Source organism: Ostrea edulis, chromosome 3 (genome assembly GCF_947568905.1).
Source record: "Ostrea edulis chromosome 3, xbOstEdul1.1, whole genome shotgun sequence".
Classification (NCBI taxonomy): Eukaryota; Metazoa; Mollusca; class Bivalvia; order Ostreida; family Ostreidae; genus Ostrea; species Ostrea edulis.
This window is the reverse complement of record NC_079166.1, coordinates 78,872,426-78,897,645: the sequence shown is the minus strand read 5'-3', so window position 1 is coordinate 78,897,645 and position 25,220 is coordinate 78,872,426. Positions and strand designations below refer to the sequence as shown.

Here is a 25,220-nt window from a genome sequence, read left to right as displayed (position 1 = left end):
GGCAATTAAATGATAAAATTCTACCAATAAGAGGCGCTATAATATAAGCGGTCGATGAAATATCATGCTTTCCAATCGCTTCGAGAATGAAAATCCCTAGATGTTTATAATGAATTCTTATTGGCATGTCAAGTTAGAAAAACTTGAACTCAGGGTAGAGTGCACACACAATATTTGAAAGAGGCAAAGACACGATTGGAGCTGAAAATTTTCAGATTATGTATTTCCATTTTCAAGGTATAAAATGCTTATTTAAGGAATTTCTAATGCCTAATAAGCAAACATTTGAATGTCAGTTATCAAAATACATGGGGGATTGCTTGAATATTGTTTAACGTCCCTCTCGAGAATATTTCACTCATATGGAGATGTCACCACTGCCGGTGAAGGACTGCAAAACTTAGGCCTATGCTCGGCGCCGATGGCCATTGAGCAAGGAGGGATATAATACATGATTGATTACCTATTTTATGTAATAATTGATCTGTGTTGCTTATGATAAATCAAGTTTAATTGAATATTTTTTTGGTGAAAAATGGTCATGTTAAGAAACACTGTGGCTCAATAACAAGCGTTGCGATCGCAATTTTTCTTATTAATTTCCCGATTCTCCTTCAATGTAGAAATCGAAAATATACTTGATTACTTCCCCCAAAAATGACAATACTCCAAATATCAGGCGCGAATCTCTTTAACATATTATTTTCTATTAGGCAATATTTATATGTTAACAAAAACATTCACAAGTCTTGTTTACATAACAAAGAATTGTGAGTGCTGAATCTCACTTGTAACTCAACAACTGGTACTCAAATTTGGTTGAACATTGAGAAAATTTAGTTAAGCAATGAAAATGGAAAAAAATGAAATTGTTCAGCTCAAATCGTGCACATATCCTATTAAGGAGATTCTTCCAAGATGATAACACAAATGTATATTTTGCTGTCATACCTCAATAAAGGAGCATCATAGAGTGGTTATCATTATCTATTTTATCACTCTGAATAAAGTCAGCATTACCCCTAATATTAGCATTAAAATCACTATTCCTTTATATACAAGAGTCTCTAAGTGACTGAGATAATGCCAGCATCATTCTTTTCATAGAATATGGTATCTTCTAGAGGCAAATCATTTTGGAAATCAATATATTTTTGATAATTCTAATATTTTTTCTATAGGTTTCTTAAAGACATAATGAAATTGATAATTATACCATCTAAAGAAAATGTCATCAATAACTTTGTAAATAAATGCGTTCATGGGGGAATATTAATAAATACATTTATAACCATGTGTGTTATTTCATAGACACAATTGATAATTACAGGTAGTAAATCTAAAACCTACCATACACGGGGACCACTCAGGTGTGAAGCCACACGGAATAACAATTACAAAATTACAGGTAGTAAGTCTAAAACCTACCATACACGGGGACCACTCAGGTGTGAAACCACACGGAATAAAAATTACAAGTCTAAAACCTTCCACACACGGGGACCACTCAGGTGTGAAACCACACGGAATAACAATTACAAAATTCTATGGAAGTGGATGTATCAAATTCAGAATGTTCGTTACGTGGGAATAACAATTTGAGAATTTTAGTGAAATAAAAATAACAGTTTTAGAATTTTAGCGAAGTAGAAGTAATACTTTCAGAATTTCAGCTATGAGAGAATGATAATGTTAGAATATTAGCGAAGTAGGAATAACAATTTCAGAATTTTAGCGAAGCAGAAGTAACACTTTCAGAATACATGTATCAGCTATGAGAGAATAATAATTTTAAAATGTTAGCAAAGCAGAAACAGCAATTTCAAAATTCTGGCAAAGTGGTAATAACACTTTCAGAATTTTAGTTATGTGGTAATGAACCAAACATGCAGAATATTTGACAATCAAACTGTAATTTTAGACGGAATGAACGGTAAAGATAAAATAATCACGATCTTCAATCAAATTGATGAAAATACAAGTAATCAATTGTTTCCGTGACTGTTGCATATATTTACATCTAAATTATTTGAAAATACATGATCAATTATAGGTGATTAAGATGTACGATTATAAGGTACTTGAATGACGATAAATATGTATATTTTTTGAAACAATCTTCCTTCGACTGCTACAATTTTTTACTAAAAAAATCCTTGTTTCATACAATTCTTGAATTTACTCACTTGCTGGTTTGTTCTGAACATCCTATTGAAAGGAACATTATCATCATTATTAACTAAACTAATATGCATGGTATAAATTAGACTGCGTGATGTTACGTTAAATACACTCTTATTCAAAGATAACATACCTTATTCCAATAATATAGGAGGTTTGATCCTATTACGGTATGATGCTTTTCTATTTCGTGTATTGGGCACGTTTGCTCGCCTTTCCCGTGAATTTCTTTCTCTTCAACAAAACAGTCATCATGTTCACGGTACACTTCCTGTTTTGAACATTGATATCCAACAGTGTACATGATTTCCTTGTGAAAGTTTCTGGTTAGATCATTGAGCAATCTCTTAATATCGTCACGGATTTCCAATGCGACATTTTTTGAGATTGGATTTTTGTTGCGTTGAAAAACTTGAAGTTGAATGGAACATCTATTCACAGCAAGGGCAACAGTGTGCTCCTTATAGACAAAATACGCCAGATTTTTGTATAAAGGAAGGTGCTCGTCTTTTGGAAATCTCCATTCCCCTCTGGTCTTTGTCAAACAAGCAACAATCAGACGGAAATATATGAAGTACGGCAGAAAAGGGAATCGAAAGACCAATACTGATGTTTTACTTTCAATCGATTGCAAACCTTCCTCTTGTACGACAGCAAATGTCCTCTTGTTCATGCAAGGGATATAATGTGTCTGATCACCAATAAAAATGAGACCAAGACGTTCCATGTACTGTAACAGGTTTGATTTGTCACGGGGATCAATTTCAAAGTTCCAACTCCTCCAAATATTGGTCAATAGACTGTCATTTATGTGACCGTTTTCGTTAAACTCCAACCAATCGCGGTTGTCTTCGACCAAATCCCTGACATGGTTTGGATCGGTTATTATGTTCTTAAAGGAATCAACGAACCACTGGATGTTAATGATGACAGTTTCGGCAAGAGAACCCTCGTCAAAGTGTAGTATAACACCTATATCGTGGTAAAATTTCAAGATATCTCTGATTTGTGTGTATTTCTTTCTGATGTTACCAAAACATTCCTTCAAAAATTCTGTTACTGGTATCATTCTCTCTCCCTGTCGCCTGAGGTTTCGGAGAACGACTTCAGACAGTGCCCAATCTGTAGGAATGCTTTCTTTCCATTTGTCTTGTTTAGCAATTGAAATCATACACTTCTCTAGTTCAGAAAGCGTGTCTTGGAATGATGACCCATCCGACTTAAAACCCAGAACGAAGCAGCGTTCTCTGGCTAAGTGTGACCTCATTTTTTGGTCGTGTTTGAGGTAATCCTGTATGCTGTTGTAGAGTTTGTTGGGATTCTAGAAATCACAAATCAATGCAACTTATTTTTTAAAACAATGCGCATGTTTATCATAATGCATTATTTAAATTTAACTAAATATCAAATATCAGAGAATTATATGATACAAAATCTGGACCAGTTGTAAAATAGCTTCATAAGATAGTGAGGTCTACCCCGAAAATTTCGATTACAAATCAGCGTCATTGCAATATTGTTGTAGCCAAAGAATGCGAGCCATCGTATGAGAGGTTGTGGTAGTCGGTTTTGAAATGTTGATTGTTAAAAAAAGCATGGACTTGGGTTTCATACCATAGTAATTTTTTAAGGATTTATTTTTCTAAATGAAATTGGAATTCCGAAAAATAGAAGAGGTGCACATGTTTCATTGGTGACCAGAGCGTTAGCAAAGTGTATCACGAGACCAAAAGGCTCTGAAATAATCAGTGATTGTCCTGCTCTACATATATAAGTTAAATTCTAGTATTCAGCTGCAGTATAGCATATAAAAAAATGTTCTTAAAAAACAAATGTCCTTACAATTACCAATACTACTGAACAAAAAACCTTGCACGATATACTGTTATGCGGTGTATTAACACTATATCATTACTTAGGACCCGTCCTAGTGTCAGAACTCTGCATGGGGTTGCTAAATTCATAAGTTTGATACATCCCTTTCTGTGTTTTGAAGTCATGCATTCAATTTTTAAACAGTAACAGAGAAATTGAAAAAGCCATGATATATACATTAACGACTATAATTGTGGCAAACTGTTCTCTTGTCTATCTAAATATCTATTTAGTTTGAATGTTTTATCAATAGCATAAAAGAAGATGTTATCTGAATGTTTTTCACATCGAGAATATATATATCAAGTTTGGCCCAACCCTGGAGTAAGATTTTTTTCCAAAGGGATCATATAACATTGATAGAGCCCTTCCATATCTACATGCCTATTTTTTTTTTTTACATATGGGAGGTTGGACAAAACTACTGCATTATAGACACATCTTTCTGAAAAAGAAAGAGGAATATACCTGTTCTTTGGTTTGATCTAGATGTGTTCCAACGATGATCACTGGGGCGTCATTGTCACAGTAGGTATGTACTGACTTCAACCAAAACAATAAGTATTCTGTAATGAAAATAAGCGGTACTATATTCCAGCTACACTAACGGTATTTTGGAAGAATTGAAAACTGTGTATGCAATGGATGCATATATATATATATATATATATATATATATATATATATATATATACTCCTTCAAAGTAGTCAACATGTGAGGAGCAAGGATAGATGTTAGTAGAATTTGTACTGGATCCAGTGAAGTATATCTTTAAACTATGATTTCTTGTAAAGTTTTGGAATCCAGAATAGAAATGGTAACTCAGTTATTCGTACCTTGACTGCGATATCAAACGTGTGTAATATAACAACTATTTTACACAACCCTTGTTGATTGATTACAAATGCTTTGGGCTTTTATCTTGATGCGAGAAACACATATTCTTGCAGGACATGTCTACCTACACCTTGGATGCTATGAGTATTTTATCTCAAGAGTAAATAACTATAGTTGATGATCAATTAATGAACGGCAACTGTGTCCCTGTACCGAAAGCTCAAGGCAAACGATGCAGGGATGTTTATTAAGGGGACATGGGGGCTACCAAACACCCTGAAGCTCACGTGATATATTTTTTTTTCTGGAAGGTGAAGATATCGATCAGTGATCAATCTCATAACTCCTATAAGTAATACAAAATAGAGAGTTGGGCAACACGGATCCCTGGATATACTGGAGGAGGGATCAGGTGCCTAGGAGGAGTAAGCATCCCCTATCGACCGGTCACACCCGTCATGAGCCCTGTATCTTGATCAGGTAAAGGGAGTTATATCAAGCCACGCTACCTACAAATAATTTGATGTTACAGGGATTTTAACAATTTTGTTTTTGTCAGTATTTTGCTAATGTTATGGTCGTTATAAATCTCATCTGACAATACAACCTGTCGTTGTATCAAATGCTGTATAACATGTTTCAAAGACATTGTTAGGTCATTCTTCATATACTGATTTTAACTACGGAGTACTACATTTATCTGATTGAGAGGGCGCACGTGGTAGTAAACAGTTATACCTACTGATCCTAAGCACCCGTTCCCACTTATGTGTACAGTAGTCCGTGTTTGATTGACTCTTAATTTGAATTTCTGTATATGAATTATGAGATTGACCACTCTTCGTTTTATCTTCACTTTTTTATTACTATATGCAAGGTAGATCGTATGAATCCAGATCGGTCATGATGACTCAGTAGAAAAGAGTTTGCTTTATGACGGGAAGATTGTGAGTTGTAGTACACTCGTTTCATGGTTGCGACAATTCTAAGAGTAAAACATAGTTAATAGTTGCTCCGTTTTGAAGTGAGATTACTAGGTCTTCCGGATATGACCTTAACAACAGAGGTCCTGGCATGTTAACCCCCTTCCCCACAATCACGCATTTAAACGCATATACCTTTGCCCCACAATCACGCACTTTAACGCACTTTCAATGCGCATTTGTTTTATTTTTTTTTTCAATATCTTGGGTTGTAAGACTAAATAGTGATAAAATGAGCGATTTGCCAGATTTATTTGATAGTTCCAACAGTAACAAAGAGATAGATTAGGGGATACATTACTTCAACACAGCTCCATTGTTTACCGACGGAAAAATCTATAACGCGGTATTTTAGAGGAATCATTCATATTTTGTTTTGATTATTTTATTGGATTATTTGAATTCATATATCTACAGGGTTATTAAGATTACTGATTGTCAGGAAGATGATCACTTTATTTTAAAGTAGCATCAGAAAGGGGGGGGGGTATTAAAATCACATTAATTAATTCCATCATGAATTTCGTGATATGCGTAAGTTATGCATATGTACGTCAAACAAATTTTAAAAATTTGGGGAAAAGTTTTTTTTTTAAAACATGTATTTGTATTCTCCAGCGAGGTTAACACAACAACAGTCTTATTTCAAACGAGAGAGGAAATGTGTGTACATCTTCAATTTGGTCATTTGTAGTGTCGATAAAGAGACCCTAGTCAAAACCGTGCCTTTCAAAACTCGGACGCCCAGATTACGCAACCTTAGAAATCATACTACATACAAATTTACCGAAACAAATGAAGTCAGTCACGGACACGAAATCTAACATTTTATTAGATTTTAAAAGAAATGGTTGGCAAAATGAAGTATATAAATATTTTTTTTTATTTTTTTCATCATTATTTTTCACAAGTGAATTCACTGATTTATCGAAGGCAGAGTCTTTGCTTGGATCTATGCAATTTTTATTTCATTTCTAAAAAGTTTTACTTTGCAATAAATGAAAAATAAACGAAAGAATAAGTAACCATTCTTAGAATGGTGAGGGGTGGGGGGAGTCTTCAATTTAACCAAGTTTCAGGTAGAATTTGAAGAGAAACCATGCTGCTTCGAACTGATAATTCCTCGTAAAACCCGTGCATTTCAAAACTCGGATCGGACACATGTGAAGACAGAAAGTATTACGTAACCAAAAACACCACACTGCTTACAAAACACAAGCTCTCGACGTTTCAAATTATATGTATAAAATAAATGTTAAATGTAACGAGAAGAGTAAATGATTTTTTTTATTCCAATTACATTTCCCATTGTCAGAACATCTTCCAAAGAATAAAACGATCTATGCAACATAAATCTGCTATAAGAAACACGCAAAGATTCAAACGAAAGCTTGGATTTACTTAAAATTCCATTAATTCATAAAATTTCATTGCAGTATGGTCGAGTTTGTGTTAAGATCTGTGAAATTATTATTTGATTTTTAAAAATACTCAACGTTCAATAAAAAGAAATATATGTTTAAGGAAAAGACACCAACCCATCAATTTTAGCCCCAATAAAATATAGGCCTATACATTTGGTTAACGCTATTTGGTACCGCTTGCAAGGCGGCGACCACGAGTTACCTGCCCCTATACAATGAGTTAATTGCCCCTGTATTTCATCTGTTAAGTTGTACTTAAAATAGGCTAACTCTTGCGCAAAAAAAGATAGAAAATATCAAATATGGGAAAGCGGGACGATAGACCAAACATATCTACGAAGAGACCGTTGGTGCCGGAAATATCTCTGTCTTTAGTAGTGTCTGCGAGGTATATTAATTTATAAAACATGAGATATTAGTACCATATTGCCCGGGAATCAAAAGATTTTTGCAAGATCGGTAAGTATATTCAATATAGGCTAAACAAGCACAAGGCCAGGGCACGTGGTAAGTCATTCCGCAGCGCAGGAATGACCAAAACTAGCCTACTACGGTACCATTTACAGAAATTACCAAAAAAAAAAAATGACAAAAATTACCGAGAGAGGAGCTAAAATGACCTCAGTAATACATGACATCTACTATCATATTCACATTAAAAATTTTGGTCCCTCCTTTGACGACTTCAATAATTTTTAATTTCGGTCATATCTTTGGTATTTTCTGTGAACGTTTGTAATTTCGGACATTATATGTAACAATCCTACTATTCATTCCACAATGAAGGCCAGTGGGCCTAGATTTTTAATTTGATACACGTATAAACTTAACACTGCGCAAGTTACGTCACGGAATGCAGTATAGGGGAGGAGAAAATATTTGGCTGGACCAGGAGTCGAACCTAGGATCCCTGCATTACTAGTCAGGTGCTCTAACCACTGAGCTATCCAGGTCGATATCCACGGTCCGTGTAGCCCTAACTACTAAATTCCTCCCTTTAATTTGTTTTTGCTGTCGAAGACACACGACCCAGATTCATTTCACCCCTGGCAGGACAAGAGTAGTCACGGCACCAACTGGTAAAATCTTGCACAGAGGTCCCTAGGTTCAATTCCCGATCCAGCCACAAATTTTCTCCGTGTATGTCTATCTGAGACTGAGTTGGAAAATTACGGTATCTTCATAGTGACAAACTAATGAAAATATTGATCAAATTCGACTGGTCAAGGACTGTTAATATAAATAAATTTGAAACATTGGTCATTGTAATGATTGGTTTCATGTTATACTAAGCTTGTGTTTCAAGACAAGGCTGTCTTTGTTGGTGATGATACTGATGTATATATTTAGAAACAAGTAATGCTTTGATTTTGATTACAGGTGTGGTCTTTAAAAAAATTAATGCATGGCAAGGTTGATAGTGAGACTAATAAATTCTTTCAGCAGAATTCAGCTAGACACAAAAAAAAAGACAATCACTACAGCCTTCCAAGAAGATGGACTGCCTCACAATAGTTTCCTTGAGGACTGTCTTGAAATATCCAGAGTTTAAGGTATGCATTTTGTACACCATGAAGATCAGCTTATAGTTTAGCTGTTATCTAATTAGAGGGAATTTTCAATAGGGACTGGGTCTTTTCATTTGCTGGACCCTTATGTAACAATGACACTGTTCTTCCACCCCTGTTAGATCCACTATAACTTTAAGGAAAATAATTGGATCATCCTGTCCCACCAATATACACATCTACAAATGAGAATGAAGCATTGCACAAAGTTTCAAGACTATCCGATAAGCCATATAGGAGAAGTGTTCACAAGATTTTGTGACAGACAGAAAGACAGATGAAGTACAAAAACTATGTCTCCCCCTGGAAGAGGGGAGACATAATTAGAATTTTTTTTAGACAGAAAGGAATGAGATCTCTGACACAGATTTTGCTATGAATATATATCATGTTTTGCTGAGTGAAAACATTTTTTTCTTCTCTTTTATTTATACGTATCTAAGCACAAAGTAATTAATACTTTTCATACTTTCCCAATTTGAACATTTTATGTGTCAATTTTCCCAATTCTACGGACTCTGGACCCAGTTTGAAAATGGTAGGAAAACCCCTGCGAAGACTCAAATATGAAATCATTTTCAATTAGAGGTTAAAACATTTAGTGATGTTAATTACTGGAATTTATGAGGACTACTTAGACATGTTAAAATGGTGTCATATTTGTCTTCAGATTCAAGAAACGGACTCTATCTGGAAAAGGAAAACAATATCAAAGCTCCTCTGTGAGAAGTTGGCCAAGGAAAGCATTCAGAAGAAAGTGGAGATTCATTGTTTTTACCAGATCCAGCAGATCACAGAAAGCATCTAGTAGGGGAGGTAAATGAAGCATCTTTTACTCCCTATATACAGGGCTTGAAGCTAACTTTTTATGTCACCAGTATTCCTTGTGACAAGACCTTTCCGTGGGTACCAACATTTTTGACCCCGTGACCTTGACCTTGGAGTTTGACCTACTTTTAGAAAACTTTAACCTTGCTAATAACTTTTGAACATTAAGTGATAGAGCTTTGATATTTCACATGAGTGTTCCATGTGACAAGACCTTTCCAGGGGTACCAACATTTTTGACCATGTGACCTTGACCTTGGAGTATGACCTACTTTTTGAAAACTTTAACCTTGCTAATAACTTTTGAACAGTAAGTGATAGAGCTTTGATATTTCACATGAGTGTTCCTTGTGACAAGACCTTTCCAGGGGTACCAACATTTTTGACCCTGTGACCTTGACTTTGGAGTTTGGCCTACTTTTTGAAAACTTTAACCTTGCTAATAACGTTTGAACAATAAGTGATAGAGCTTTGATATTTCACATGAGTGTTCCTTGTGACGAGACCTTTCCGTTGGTATTAAACCTTTTGACCTTGACATTTAACTTACTTTTAATTTTTTTTACATTGGTCATAACTTCTAAATGGTAAATATTAGAGCTTTCGTATTATACATGATGATTTCTTTTGACAAGATCTTTCTACTGGTACCAAGATATTTGCCCTTGTGACCTTGACCATCTTTGGAATTGGCCATTATCTGGGGCATTTGTGTTTCACAAACACATCTTGTTTTCAAATAAGCCTGAAAACTGTCAAATGTCATACAGATTATTGCTCAGGAAAAGATGTGCGCATTTGTCGAGCAAAATAAAAATGATATATATTGTGTATTAATTTAAGATGAAAAACATACTTGAATATGAATTTGCTCGACGCATGCACTGTATGTTTTCTGATAAGAAAACCACCTGAATTTGTGGATATTTTCATTGAAAATGGCATTTTTGCAATTTTATGCCAACTTCTAGCTCACGTCATATGACACAAATCATTTTGCTGATCAAACTGAGCAGATTTTGGGTTTGCTAATCCATACCTTATTTGAATGCCAGGGTTTGAGCTCCAAGTGAAATCATCGATATTTTGGGCCAAATGACTTTAGAAACTGTACCTACTTCTTTCATAAGTATATTTTCCAAAATGATGCTTTAGAAAATTAACTCATCTGACTGACTAAAACAAATGTCAGTCAGTCAGCCAGACTTTTAACCAGTCACGGAGTGACGGGCATACATTAATTTCGAGCCCTGTATATATTGCCAGACAAGTAGTCCAATCAGATTATAAACTTTAAGTGAAAAATTTACAAGCCCATTCATAAATTAGAGACCGGTGGCAGTGCAGTGTTTCTCACCAATGCTACAATCCCTAAAATAATGCTATGTCAGTAATTCCCAAATGTCACTGGCATCAAACTTTCAATATACATAAATGAAAATTGTAAAACTTAAATTCTGTTGGCAAAGTTCAGCAAGAGAGGCATACATTTTGTTTCAAATCCCCTTATATAATTACATGTATTCATTTAGAATGTTTTCTTAGTTTCCAGGATTAAGCCAGCCAGTAGATGAGACTATTATATCAAAAATACATTTACTTGTACACGAGGGCACACAAAGCGTTGATGAAACAAAAAGACATTTCCATCTGTTTGTAAAGGATACTATTTCACCAGGGAACACCATCTCAGAATTTAACAGATGCTTTTACCCCGCCAATAAGGATGTAAGAAATCACATTTACAGGGCACCGAGATTTTGCCAGTAAGTTCTAAAAAAAATTTTTTCTCAGGCTCAAATGTGCTTTTCTGATCAAAATTTGTTAGTTGTCTGTCGTCGGCATAAACTTTTCACATTTTCATCTTCTTCTCCAGAACCTCTGAGCCAATTTCAACCAAAACTTGGCACAAAGGGGAGATAATCACAAAATTAGGGTGGGGTCATTTAAAAATCTTCTCAAGCACCACTGGGCCAGAGGACCTGAAATTATCATTAAAGATTCCTGACCTAGTGCAGATTCAAGTTTGTAGCTCACCTGAGCTGAAAGCTCAAGTGAGCTTTTCTGATCATTTTTTGTCTGTCGTCTGTCTGTCTGTCTGTCCGTCTGTCTGTCTGTCTGTCCGTCTGTCTGTTAAACTTTTCACATTTTCGACTTCTTCTCCAGAACCACTGGGCCAATTTAAACCAAACATGGCATGAAAATCGTGATCGTGACGTAGTGCAGATTCAAGTTTGTTCAAATCATGGCCCCTGGGGGGTAGGGTGGGGCCACAAGTGGGGGGGGGGGTCAAAGTTTTACATACAAATATAGGAGAAAGCTTTAAAAATTTTCTTCTCAAGAACCATTGGGCCAAAGAAATTGACATTTACATGAAAGCTTTCTGACATAGTGTAGATTCAAGTATGCAAAGGGTAGTTTGGGCCATAATAGGGACTAAGGTTTTACATGGAAATATATATGGAAAGTCTTCAGATATGGGCCAAAGTGACTCAGGTGAGCGATGTGGCCCATGGGCCTCTTGTTACAAATCATGACCCCTGGGGGTAGGATGGGGTCACAATAGAGACCAAAGTTTTACATGCGAATATATAGGGAAAATCTTTAGAACTGGACCAGGGTGACTCAGGTGAGCGATGTGGCCCATGGGCCTCTTTGTTAACCTATATCTTTTATTTGTGTGAAGATATTCAAACATTAAGAACAGACATATATATATATAAATCTTTTTTTCTTTCATTTTTTCATCCAGGGTAGTTTAGAACTGTGTGCATTGGTTTTGGAAGAATTTGGGCTGTTTAGGCTAAAATCCATCATGTAAGTTCATCTTTGTGGTGCACAAATTCCATATGGTCATTTCAAATAGTCAACATTGCTTCTATTTTCAATCTGAAATTCTACATGTATTTTGTTTGAGAGATGAAAACAATCCTCGAAACATTATCACCGTTATCTTTAATTTTCCATCATACTTGTGTCAAAGAGTTGAACTTTCTTTACCAGTAATTTTATATTGACTTCGCATTGTGTGATATATAAAGTTTTATGATTTTATTTTCTGTCTAAGATATTCAATATTTAAAGGAAAAAGATAATGGTAGGAGATGGTAGGATAAATTCTAATTATTCAAAGAAACTTGATAAATACTGTGTTTGAGCTTATATACTCGATAACACAATAGAAGAATGCAATTTACTAGTTAAACTTTGATAGGATACTAAATTTAGGATGAGCCAATAAGATTATGTCTTGTTTTTCATGTTACAGGATTGGACAGAATATGAACACACACATCCAATACTTCAAAGATATTATGTTTGTGGAGGCAGAGATTTTGATTGCATCCACTGTTTAGAATACATCCTTAAGGGAAGCAGACTGCCGCCTTTACCCAATGATATAATGATTAATCATAACTATATCTGTTTTGTACCAAATAGAAAGAGCATTGATTCAGGTCATTTTCAAATCCACTGGCATACATTGTACTATACATGCAACCTTTTCAAACTTTACATTTAAGATTTTAAAAAGGAAATATCTTAATGTTTCACATGTTTACCTTTCACTGTGCTATGTAATTCATTATACCTGCCATTATGCCAGTCTTCCTGAACATAATTTGTTTTCTGCAATTTCATTGGCCAAGAGGTTTAATCCTGGGTTATCAGATTGAGCATTTATATTTAGTATCCCATTTATTTTGTCAGCCCTATATAAGGAGCTGACTCAGATTTACTCACTCTTCTAGGTTAAAGAACTCTAAGGTTTGTACTTTTCACATGAATTTCGTGTTCGCCTCTTATCTTTTACATAGAGTAGGAAATGAACATAACATTGAGTTAGGGAACTATTTAGATTTTACATTATAATATGTAAATACCTTAGCAGAGTCAATTTACTTGGTTCAGGGTAGTATCAGATATTACTTTTTCAGAGTTTAAGTGTTTAGGCTATCTCAATGTTTCTATAGTTAGCCTTGTCCTATGTTACTTTTAGATGTATGGAAGCCTTTTAGTGTTATAACACTATATTTATTCCCCCATTCAAAGAAGAGGGGCATATTGGTTTGCACCTGTTGGTCGGTCGATAGACCACATGTTGTCCGCTTAATATCTTAAGAACCATTCACTTGATCGTAATATATTTCATATGTGGGTTGGTTATGAAAAGAAGAGGACCCCAATTGTTTTTCAGGTCAAAATGTCAAGGGTCAATCTACTCTGGACATAGGAAGACACTGCCTGCTCAATATCTTGAGAACCCTTTGCTTGACAGATATCAAACTTGGTACACTGGTACATCTCAAGGAGTAGATTTGAGGTCATATGGTCAAAAGTCAAGGGGTAAACTGGACATAGTAATATATTGTCTCTTATGTTTTAAGAATTATTTGCTTGATTGACACCAAACCTGGTACAGCATAAGGAGTAGATGACCCCTATTGATTTTTAGGTCACTTGGTCAATCCACTCCTGACATAGGAAGATATTGTTTGCTCAATATTTCGAATTGATGATACTACTATCAATCAAATTATGCATGTGTATAACCCTTTTCAATTTTGCACCATGGAGGCTTATATGTTTTACAAACACCTCATGTTTTATAGTTTGTGAAAGCTTGTTAGGGTCATAACTTTAGATTTTCTTATTATGGTACTTGCCCGTCAGAGACTGGGTATGGTGTTGTCTGTCCGGACCTTGTAAGATGGGATACAGACTGAACCGTAAGCTCTAGAATCTTACAACTTGGTACATTTGATCACCATAAAAGGAAGATGCTTATTGTTTTTTAAGGTCAAGGTTGTAGGTTCACTTAATAGGAAAACCTTGTTTGAGAAAATTACAGATTCTTGAACTGAGTATTTTGAGGAAACGTTACATAGAAAGTACATGATTTGTCAAATTTCTCCCAATATTCAACTGAGAACCTTATTCTGCAGAGTATTTGTATGGGTATGGAAAATGTGTATGTGGCTATGATTTTGATTTTTGTTTAATTTTTTGTTGTTGAAAATTACAGGTTTAACCGAGTCAGTTTTTGAGGAAATATACATGTATTAAATAAATGACGGTTTGACCTTTTAACTCCTCTCACAGTTTTGAAGCTAGGGTCTTTGTAAATAACTTCTTTGGTGTTTTAGAATATTTACAGATTGTTGATCATGGTCAATTTTGGGGAAATATTTTCCGCAGAGCTCTAGTTGTCTATCTACCGGCCTCCTGTCACTTTTAAGTTTGGGAGCTTTTATTCATGGAAAGAAAGTATGTGACAACCTGATGATGGCTGATACTATTTAAAGTCTTTTTATACGCCCGTCTTAAGACGGGACATATTATGGTATAGCGTTCATGTCCGTCCGTCTGTTAGCTTTTTCGTGTCCGACCCGTAACTTAAATACTACAAGGCCTAGAATCATCAAACTTTGTCTGTAGATACATCTTGGGTAGAAGGTGTGTCGCACATTAAAACCAGGTCACTGTGACTTTTCATTAAGAAGATATCTGTCTGTCCGTCTGTTAGCTTTTTCGTGTCCGACCCGTAACTTAAATACTACAAGGCCTAGAATCATCAAACTTTGTCTGTAGATACATCTTGGGTAGAAGGTGTGTCGCACATTAAAACCAGGTAAATGTGACTTTTCATTAAGAAGATATGGCCATATATGGCAAAAACTTGTCCGACTCATAACTTGAAAACTTTTAGACCTAGAATCACCAAAATTGGTCAACTAATGCATCTTAGGTAGAAGGTGTGTCGCATCCTACTTTAAGGTCACTGTGACATTTAATTAAGGTGATATAAAAAAAATGTTTTAATGGGTACAGTCTATACTGTTAACAATATGTGACGGGCATATCATGTGCCGTGGCGGTGCACTTTATTCTAGAAATGGCATCAGAAAAACACCCTATGTAACCTTTTCTGCTTGTACTCATTTATTTTTATTGGAAAACTTATTACTTGTTATCAGCTACTCTAAAACAATATTGACTTGTGCTATAATAAATTTGTAAACTTTACAAGTCTTTTCATTTCAAGCAAGGTGTTGAACAAGTTGTTGAACATCATCTGGGATTCACAACCAAACAGGTACAACATGGAAACAGTGTGTTCCATGATTTCTGTAGTGTAACAAGTCCAGCTGATCCCAAGTACACTGTACTATTGACAACGATTGTTTTTGATAAGCACAATAGAAGTTCTACTTTGGGAGAAGCTATAATTATTTTAGTCCTAGCATACACTGCTTCTTGTTAGAGTTATGGTGCTGTATAACTTGGTACCTCTTTGAGATAAAATGCTTTATCATCAAATCATAAAGCATCTTCCCTCTAACAGACACCAGATTATAAAGCACCCTCCCTCTAACAGGTACCAACTTATAAAGCACCCTCCCTCTAACAGGTACCAGATTCTATAAAGTACCTTCCCTCTAACAGGTACCAACTTACAAAGCACACTTCCTCCAACATGTACCAGATTATAAAATATCCTCCATTTATAATCTGGTACCTGTTAGAGGGAGGTTGCCTTATAAGATGGTACCTGTTAGAGGGAGAGTGCTTTATTAGTTGGTACCTGTTAGAGGGAGAGTGCTTTATAATCTGGTACCTGTTAGAGGGAGGTTGCCTTATAAGATGGTACCTGTTAGAGGGAGAGTGCTTTAATAGTTGGTACCTGTTAGAGGGAGAGTGCTTTATTAGTTGGTACCTGTTAGAGGGAGAGTGCTTTATTAGTTGGTACCTGTTAGAGGGAGAGTGTTTTATAAGTTGGTACCTGTTAGAGGGAGGTTGCCTTATAAGTTGGTACCTGTTAGAGGGAGAGTGCTTTATTAGTTGGTACCTGTTAGAGGGAGAGTGCTTTATAATCTGGTACCTGTTAGAGGGAGAGTGCTTTATTAGTTGGTACCTGTTAGAGGGAGAGTGCTTTATAATCTGGTACCTGTTAGAGGGAGAGTGCTTTATTAGTTGGTACCTGTTAGAGGGAGAGTGCTTTATAATCTGGTACCTGTTACAGGGAGGTTGCCTTATAAGTTGGTATCAGTTTTCAAACAACAAATATGTAAAAGTCTTGATATCCTCTATGGAAAATAACATTTCAAGTTGATTTAAAGTGTACACATTGTTAATTGTAATTAAGCGTATTTCATATCAATGTGCTGTCACAACATTCCGTGAAATTATGAATACTACGACGTTCTAATGGTGTATCAAGATTTTAAAATATTCTGCCCGAAATTTGTACATCAATGATTTAGAAATATCAGTCTAATACTTTGGGGAGGGTGTGATGCTAATACATCCATTATAACACACGGTACCTAATATGCATTAAAAAAAATTATATGTTTATGCATAGAATTACCATTTTTCTCAATTCACTGCAACAGTGTATCATTCTTGTTAACAGTGTAGATTATTAATATTTGTCAGGGTTTTTTGATACTTGCTTATGTAATATATGTCTCTTGATTTAGACGCGGGTTGTGTCGAAAATCTGAGTTTTAAATAATCAACAGTGTTGTGCTTCTCATTTTTAGAACCGATTGATTTGAATATGATTGAAAGTATTCATGTTTCCTACGTAATTGATAATAAATATACATGTGTTTGCCAACCACAATGGAGCTCCAACATGACCTATTTTACCTAATATTGGTCTATCAAGAAATAAGTATAAAAGAATTGACACACGACGATTATTCGTACGAATCATTGTGAATTATAAATTGGCACGAGGGATAACTCGTACCTACATAAGATGAGATAACTCGTGGTCGTCACCCTCTAAGCGGTACCAGATAGCCTCGACCTATACATTTGCCAATCTGGGGTGTTGCTATAACACGGAACGGAAGACGGAACAAAACGGAAAATATTTTATTCAATGTTATGAGGAGGTCCGCATTTTGTAAAACGAAAAGGCTCCTATGAACAAGGGAAGCAGAAATTACCGAGAGAACAAGAAGTCATCCTCGGAATCCATCATTTCATATTCATATCTCATACTAATGCATTATTATGTATATGTATTCTTAAACGGTGGATTTTGTGGATGAATGTACCAACATGCTCTTGCTTAATATTTTGGATAGTAAGTTAGAACGCGTCTGTTGGTACCATCCTTTTTCCCGGCTTTGTCACACACCATCCAGATTGTGACGGTATGTCACCCCCCCCCTCCCCTCCAGATTGTGACAGTATGTTGTTTCACAAATAAAGAGGAAAAATAAGGTAAACATACTGAAAAATATACAAAATGCTAAATAAAAACTGAAAATAGCATAATGTGTCCTATCTGCATGAACGCTGGCTAGAAAGTCACCAGTCTAACTAACCCGCTTACTCCCCGTGACAGTATACTGCCCGCTACTGACCAAAACAAGTATATGAAAACACGCTACTATAACGTGAATACTAGCGAACTGCGGGAAAATGTCATTATTAAGACTCGGGCGCACTGGTAGACGAAAAATATTGCGCAATCATACATAGATACACTGTAACAAGGAAAATGCACATATGTAAATATTTTACCATTTGATTAAGATGCAATTACCAGTAAAATGCGCATCTTCCAGCGCATAAAATGGTTTCCAAAATGAATGGTGTCAAAATAAACACGAGAAGATTCATCGAGAATTTGAATTTTCTTTCTCAATTACGATGATTCATTTATCAAATATCTATAGACTGGTTTTTAGTTCAGATTTATGTAATCATTAATTTTAACCAATTCTAAAGAGTTGGTACACTGGTATGTTTCCTAAATGAAGAGAAACAATATATTTGTCTATAATATTCAGTGTTTCACTGGATCAGTTGTTAAGTACATTTAAGTATTTATCAAATAATTATTATATATATAATAAATTTTATATTTTCTTTTATCACATTATGACTGCTTGACGTGGGCCGTTTCATCCGATTTTTAGAATATTAGGAAAATAATTGTATTGGATATTTAAGTTTCAGAATTTGGGTTTTAAATTCATATTAATAGAATTACAAATGCTGTGATAAGTCAAGACATGCTCTTATTTCGGTTCAGACCAATAATTTTTTCGAGACGTTTACATGTTTGTCTATTTATGATCTAAGTATCCGGTTGGTCAACTCAGCAAAAAATGGAAGAAATATGTCATACACTTCCTGATCAATATAGTGACCATCAAAACATTTCTTATCATGAAGGAGGGCGCATATCTGCATAGGAGGAGGGGGGGTGACAACGGTATTTTTCATTATTTTGATATGCAAATAAAGGTACATATTTAGTATAATGGTAACCCACTCCCCCCACTATTTCTGATAGTAGTATTGAAAGAGAAGAACGTAAGCTTCAAGTTAAGAATTGAACTCATGTCGTGAAAGACGACAACCCCTTTCCATACAAACACACAGTATCTGATCAATCGCAGTCGAGCGGAGGTTGAGTAAGTTTTAGTTGCTGAACCCTCCTCCCCTTCCACGAATTAGGACTTGAAGTTCGGACAGCCTCCCCTATTTTTATTTCCTTGTCAATAATTTTAGACAAGACATCTTCGCCCCCCCCCCCCATTCCATTTTTATGTTGTTGAAAAGACGATGATATGTGCCTATAAGAGGAAGTATAGCTAGGCCTCCCACTGACATAGCTCCTAATCGGAACATGCAGGACATCACAAAAGACAATTGCAAGGTGGCTACAGTGCATTTTTGTAATTTCTGTTCTAAAGCACACACCCCCAAGGTAGGACAGGACATACGGATGCGGACTGTGTAATGAACAGCAGTGCTCTGTTGGTTTTTTTTTTCACATCTTGTTTTGAACATTGAAGAGAATTTATGCATGCGTCAAAAAATTTCCAACTACATAGGAGAATTCTTATTTACAAAACATGATGTAGTATATTTGTTTATTTTTACCAAGTAAAGTTTTAATCAATCGTCAGTATAAATGAATATGTTAAACTTTGTCTAGAACTAAATTGATTACATTTTTTCTTTGAAATCAAGATGAAATTTTATGATAAGATTGTTTTAATCTTAAAACAAATAATATATAGAGCATATCGAAGGAAAAACAATAACGTTGGAAATGTAGGTACACTGTATATTGATATGATTTTTTAAAAATACTAGTAGATAAGGAAGTCTTCAATCGTGGTATTTCTTTGTTATACAAACAAACATGTAGAATAATTAATAAAAAAGAAGGAGAAAAAAGGGCAAATTTTGTATTATAAATCTTTTCACAAGAAAATATTTTACCCTATATTTATCGTAATTTTTCACTTGCTTCCACTCCCGATTCGACAGTCTTAACGTATCATCTTTTATCAGAACTATCCGCGATAAACTAACCGAATATATAACAATGAAAAACGTTGTGAAGAAATGTGTTAAAAATTCCGAATTTTCACAAATCAACTCCAAAGCGCTGTGGGGAAAAGGGCAACGTCATCATTCAGCGGCGAAAGCAAATGCTACTGTTACGTGATAGGCGGCGTGATAGGCAAATAGTTAAAGAACACTCAACACTACGGCCCTTAGACATAAGCATAGGTGATACTTCAGCTACAGCTGGTGACGTTTCAAGATGAGTGAAAAATCATCGACGCGATGTAAAACAAACATCAAGATTTGCATTTGGATAATATAAAGCAGGCCCGTGGGAAGCAATTTCACTTGGGGGGGGGGGGGGGGGGGCACCACACCAAAGTAATTTACGACAAAAAAGTGATATCGACAAAACCATTAGTAAAAAGATAACTGCATAAATATGTGCAAGCATTGAGGTGTACGTCATGTACATAAATCTAATTATGTACATAGAATCTAATTAGTTTCCCAGAAAACCCCTCAACTTTAAATTTAATTTTTGTTTGTTTTTATTTTTTGGAGGGGGTGTTAAGGATTTTTTTAAATCTTTTTTTTATCTTTATCATTTTGTTATCAATCATTTCTGAGTCATGAGGTATTTAGCACTCGGTAAACTTTCCAAAAATCGCCAGTTTGTGTTCACTTTCACTTACGAACTCCTCATCTATTTTTTCTGGATTCAGTTCATCAGTCTCATTTTTATGAACATGCAATAAAAGCAAATTATTTATTCGTATTTGGCTCATTGTTGATCTCAGTGATGTTTTCAATCTTTTCAAGGCGCTGAATGAGCGCTCACTGGTAGCGTTAATTGCAGGAAGTACCAAAATTGAGGATCTCGGCAAACAGACTTTTTTCATTTGAATGTCTGAAAAATTCAACCACACTTGGTATATCTGGCGTAAAGTCTTTTGGCAAAACAGTCTTTAACATTATAAGCTGGCAGTGAAGATCCATTGGCTTCAAATCTGTATCATATAGGGTCGTGACAAAATTGAATTCTTCAAACGTTTGACCTGTGCAAGCCTTAATTACGAGGTTTTCAAGATTAACATAAGCTTTGTAACCTGGTTGGTCAAATCTAGATTTTATGCCAGCTAAAAGCAGATATAATGCCTCGTAGAAATCTTCCCTATACATATCTGCACACGATGAAAAAGCATTTGCTGCTGTCCCATCATCAAGTTTACGAGGAATTTTGCGTTTTCTAGGAAGAACAGGATCATCGATGTTCATCTGTTTTGCTTTTTCAATAACGTCCTCGTAAAACTGAGAGAAGATTGTCTCATCTCGAAAACTTTGCAAACCACTCATTGTCGTTGATGCCATTTTTTGACTATCACGCGCCGAGAGATTTGGAGCCCGCAGAGCCCTTGCCAACTTATCACTATAACGTAAAAGTTTTTCACTCAGTAAACACCCAAAGAAGAAATCAAACCTGCACATATAAGCAGCCACTCCCCTAATTCTGTTTCTCATTTCTACCTCACGCACGTATTGGAGGCTTTCATTCCAAACATTTCTTAGAATTTCATAATTTGACAAAATGCTCAAATATGTGTCGGCTTTTATTGTCCATCTTGTGGGACACAAAACCCTTATTCCCACTGACGTTTTCTCTAGATTTTGGGCATTTTTTTAATGTATTGAAAATCAATCATCTCCCTTCTTGGAGATTCTTTAATCAACTTTGTTATATCCTTTGCAATGTCCAGGGTGTCTCTAAGCAACTTACATCCCTTAATAGAATCACTGCAAGCTAGGTTAAGAGCATGACCATAACAGTGTATGTAAAGGGCTCTGGGTTCAAGTGCATGAATTTGTGTTGCAACACCTGTCTTTGAACCAGCCATAGAAGCAGCCATGTCATAACACTGGTCTCGTTCTTTGTTGATAGGCAGATCGAACCTTAAAACGGAATCTTTAATTGCTAGCTATAGGGTTATTGAATTAGCCACAATGTCAGAAAGACAGTACATCCCTAATAAATCTTCATGAGCGGTAAAATTTTTATCAACCCATCGAATGCATAAAACAAGTTGCTCTTTGTTGGAAATATCTCGTGTTTCGTCTGCCATTTTTGAAAAGAATTCAGACGATTTGATGAAAGCAACAATTTGTCGCAAAACCTGCAACCCCATCACCTGCAAAATTTCATTTTGTATATCTGGAGCAACATACTTATTTGTCTTGCGTTGTAGTCATTCCTGAAGCTGGGGATCGCGTTTAGCCTCTAGCATGAGAAGTTGATTAAAGTTCGAGATTTTCTCGTCTTTGTCACCCCGAAGAGCAATTCCTTGTCGAGCAAAAAACTTCAAAATGTTTGTGATTTTAAGCAAATTTTCTCTGTTAGACTTCTTCTCGACTTCGTGCGTCTTTGAAAGACATTCGCCAACATCTTCAACCTCCTCCTTTATCGTAAACCCCCTTTCCATTGCCTCTTTATGGCAATCACTTTTCTCGTGTGTGGCGAATTTTGTGGTTGCTTTGTTCCAGTTTTTAAAACCACTTGATATGAAAGCTTTTTCTTTCTTGTGACAATTGAGAGTCTTCTTCTGAAATGATTTTATGCAAGGCAAACAGAATACAACATCTTTGATTTCTACATAACGTAACCAAGACTACCGATCAAACTAGGAGGCATTGAAAGATCTCATCTTTTTACCAAACTTTTTTGCTGGAAAGAAAATATTCCGTGGTTGATTTGGGGTACTACCGATCTCTGGTGTATGCCATTTTTCATGTACAACCTGGGCCTTTTGAACTGGTATTTCTGAGATATCATCTTCTGAAGAAGAAGAAGAATCAATAAAGGAAGCAACCTTAACATGTTTGTCTGTTTCTTTGTTTGCAGTTTTCCCCAATTTACCTGTCGCAATAGACTCCTCATTTGTGTTAGACTCCAAGAGTGGGGAAGGACTATTTTGTGATTGTTTTGGTTCAAATGAGCGATGAGGTTCAGAATCCTCAAAGGATAACCTCGAACGCTTTGAAAGAGGTTCCTCATGCTTGTGAATACAGGTAACAAAATGATTAGGTGTCCAACCATCTATTTTTGTAGCAATTGTTTGAGTCCACATTATGTGGATATCATCCTGATACTCTTTAGCATCAGCACGGTCAAGAGGAACAATAAGCTGATTATGATCTTGTCTGTTTACACCAGGGTTTTGCACCTCGGAGAAAATCGACATGATTGATTTCTGCAAAACGTTAGAAGCTACGAACACATGTAAAAGGCTTGAATAGTAACCGTTCTGGGTTGTTTTTATTGTTTCCTTTTGTAACTAAAGAATCAAATCACCAGTAATTAAACACTTTTCTGACAGGGAACTTTCAAAGACATATTGAAGTGAACTTTTGCTTGTGGACATGGTCACAAAAGTGTTTTTATTCCTATAGCGCTTCAGGTTTCAAACAAGTTCAAACACAATTTGTACCCTCATTTCCTTAAAATTGTCCTCATGTCCAAACACAAAAAAGAGAGTTCTGAATAAACAATTCCCATCACCGTATATCTGAATCGGGATAAGCTCAGAAGGAGCATCATTTGGATAAAACTCTGATGAAACAGCATCTTTTCGAATATTCGAAGTTGGGATATTAGGTATGCTTGTTGGAAGAGGATATTTCTTTAAAAATTGCCTTTTGAGTCTAACAAGTAAACTTAGTGCTCCCCATCCCTTTTTTCCTGCATCCCTTGCTTCTTCGTGCATTTTTTCGAAAAATGCCTTTCTTTCGTCCGTTTGGGCATACATTGTGAAATATAATCAAAGTTAAAACCTTGCGGAAGGTTGATCTTACACTGATACGATAGTGTCTACTCTTGGACCAAGAATGAAACAGGTCTTGACAGCCTGAGACTTTACAAGCTTTGAAAAAGTTGTTACACGTCATAACCTACGTCGACCCCTGGGTCGAGGCCTCTGCTGGTGGACAGTTACTCCCCGAGGGTCTCTACAGCCCAATAGCTAAGTACTTCGTTACTAGCTTGAAAATACGAATGTATATTTAAATGCTGTTATAAAATTTAGAAATTCATTTGAAAACTAAGGATTATCTCCCTCATGCATAGCTCTTATCCTTAGACGAATTTGACTCCACTTTTTTGGCACGCTGTTTTTTGGCTATAATAGCTGTAAAACTTCATTGTTATTTCGGATTTCAAACATTTCGGTTGAGCATCACTGAAGAGACATTATTTGTCGAAATGCGCATCTGGTGCATCAAAATTGGTACCGTATATATTTTATATTGGGGGTGTTACGTCACTGATAAATAGTACTTCACACATTGTCGGGTTTACCTTTACCATAAAAACTGTGATGATAAAAAAGTCAACAATTCATCATATTAGCTTTACAAAAAGATTTTAAATATGTACAAACGTTGAACTGGTATTAGGGCAGTTGGGCATAGACATTTTTGTATCAAGACGAAGTTTCTATTAGCAAACTATCTAATGAATTATTAGACCTTGAAAGTTAGTCAAGGTCACACATATTAGATACCTTTTGATCAGTCGTCCCTTGCAAGATTTTTTCACTCGTATGAGTCGTCAACAAATACCGGTAAAGGACTTTAAACGACACTAGTGCCGGGCACTTGGCAAAGCAGCAGTCACTACATATCATAGGTTTGACGCTAGATGCGGAGCTGGGAACGAGAACCGAACCATTACCTCATGATTACGACCTTTTGGATGATGCCCTAAGAAATGTTAAAGCATTAAGTGCTTTTCATAATATTTTTTTTTATTTAAGCTAAAGGACAGTCACACTGACTGACTCTGAGTCTCATTGAATTAAATGAACTTTCTGCTTAAAAATAATTATACATTACACTATATGTGAATTTTACAATATGAATTTTTTGGGGGAAAATATTAGGGGGGTCACGCCCCACCCCCCGTGCCCCCCGGTTCCTACGGCCATGTAAAGTACCTCAATACTTCCGCTAACTGCGACGTGTCATCCGTGCAAGCATTATTAGATATGCAAACAACACCGATAACACATGGATATCTGTGACTGCTATTGGTGATACAAAATATGAGGTTAAGATACATAAATGCGGAATGAAACATGCTGCTTGCTATTCTAGTCACTTTAGTCAGTTTACACATGTGAGAAAGACAACGTCAATGGGTTCC

At 35.7% G+C, this 25,220-nt stretch overlaps 1 protein-coding gene and 1 long non-coding RNA gene across 6 annotated transcripts in view; one reads left to right on the top strand and one right to left on the bottom strand.

The window, feature by feature from the left end:
* The window catches only part of LOC125676208 (uncharacterized), a 441,312-nt gene that overhangs the window by 13,915 nt on the left and 402,177 nt on the right, over positions 1–25,220 (bottom strand). For both annotated transcript variants that reach the window (XM_056159101.1, XM_056159100.1), the window contains 3 exons: positions 4,525–4,622; positions 2,315–3,502; positions 2,187–2,208 (listed from right to left, as the gene is read on the bottom strand). In XM_056159101.1, coding sequence (XP_056015076.1) covers positions 2,187–2,208; positions 2,315–3,502; positions 4,525–4,622 — 1,308 coding nt within the window. The remainder of the gene's footprint in view (positions 1–2,186; positions 2,209–2,314; positions 3,503–4,524; positions 4,623–25,220) is intronic.
* LOC130052908 (uncharacterized) lies at positions 7,449–13,342 on the top strand. Of its 4 annotated transcripts, none has more exons than XR_008801287.1 (5): positions 7,451–7,760; positions 8,748–8,854; positions 9,540–9,685; positions 11,243–11,463; positions 12,450–13,342. It is a non-coding gene; the product is annotated as an uncharacterized LOC130052908 (long non-coding RNA). The 4 variants fall into 4 exon arrangements; XR_008801285.1 differs by having other exon boundaries at positions 8,745–8,854; XR_008801284.1 differs by having other exon boundaries at positions 7,449–8,854.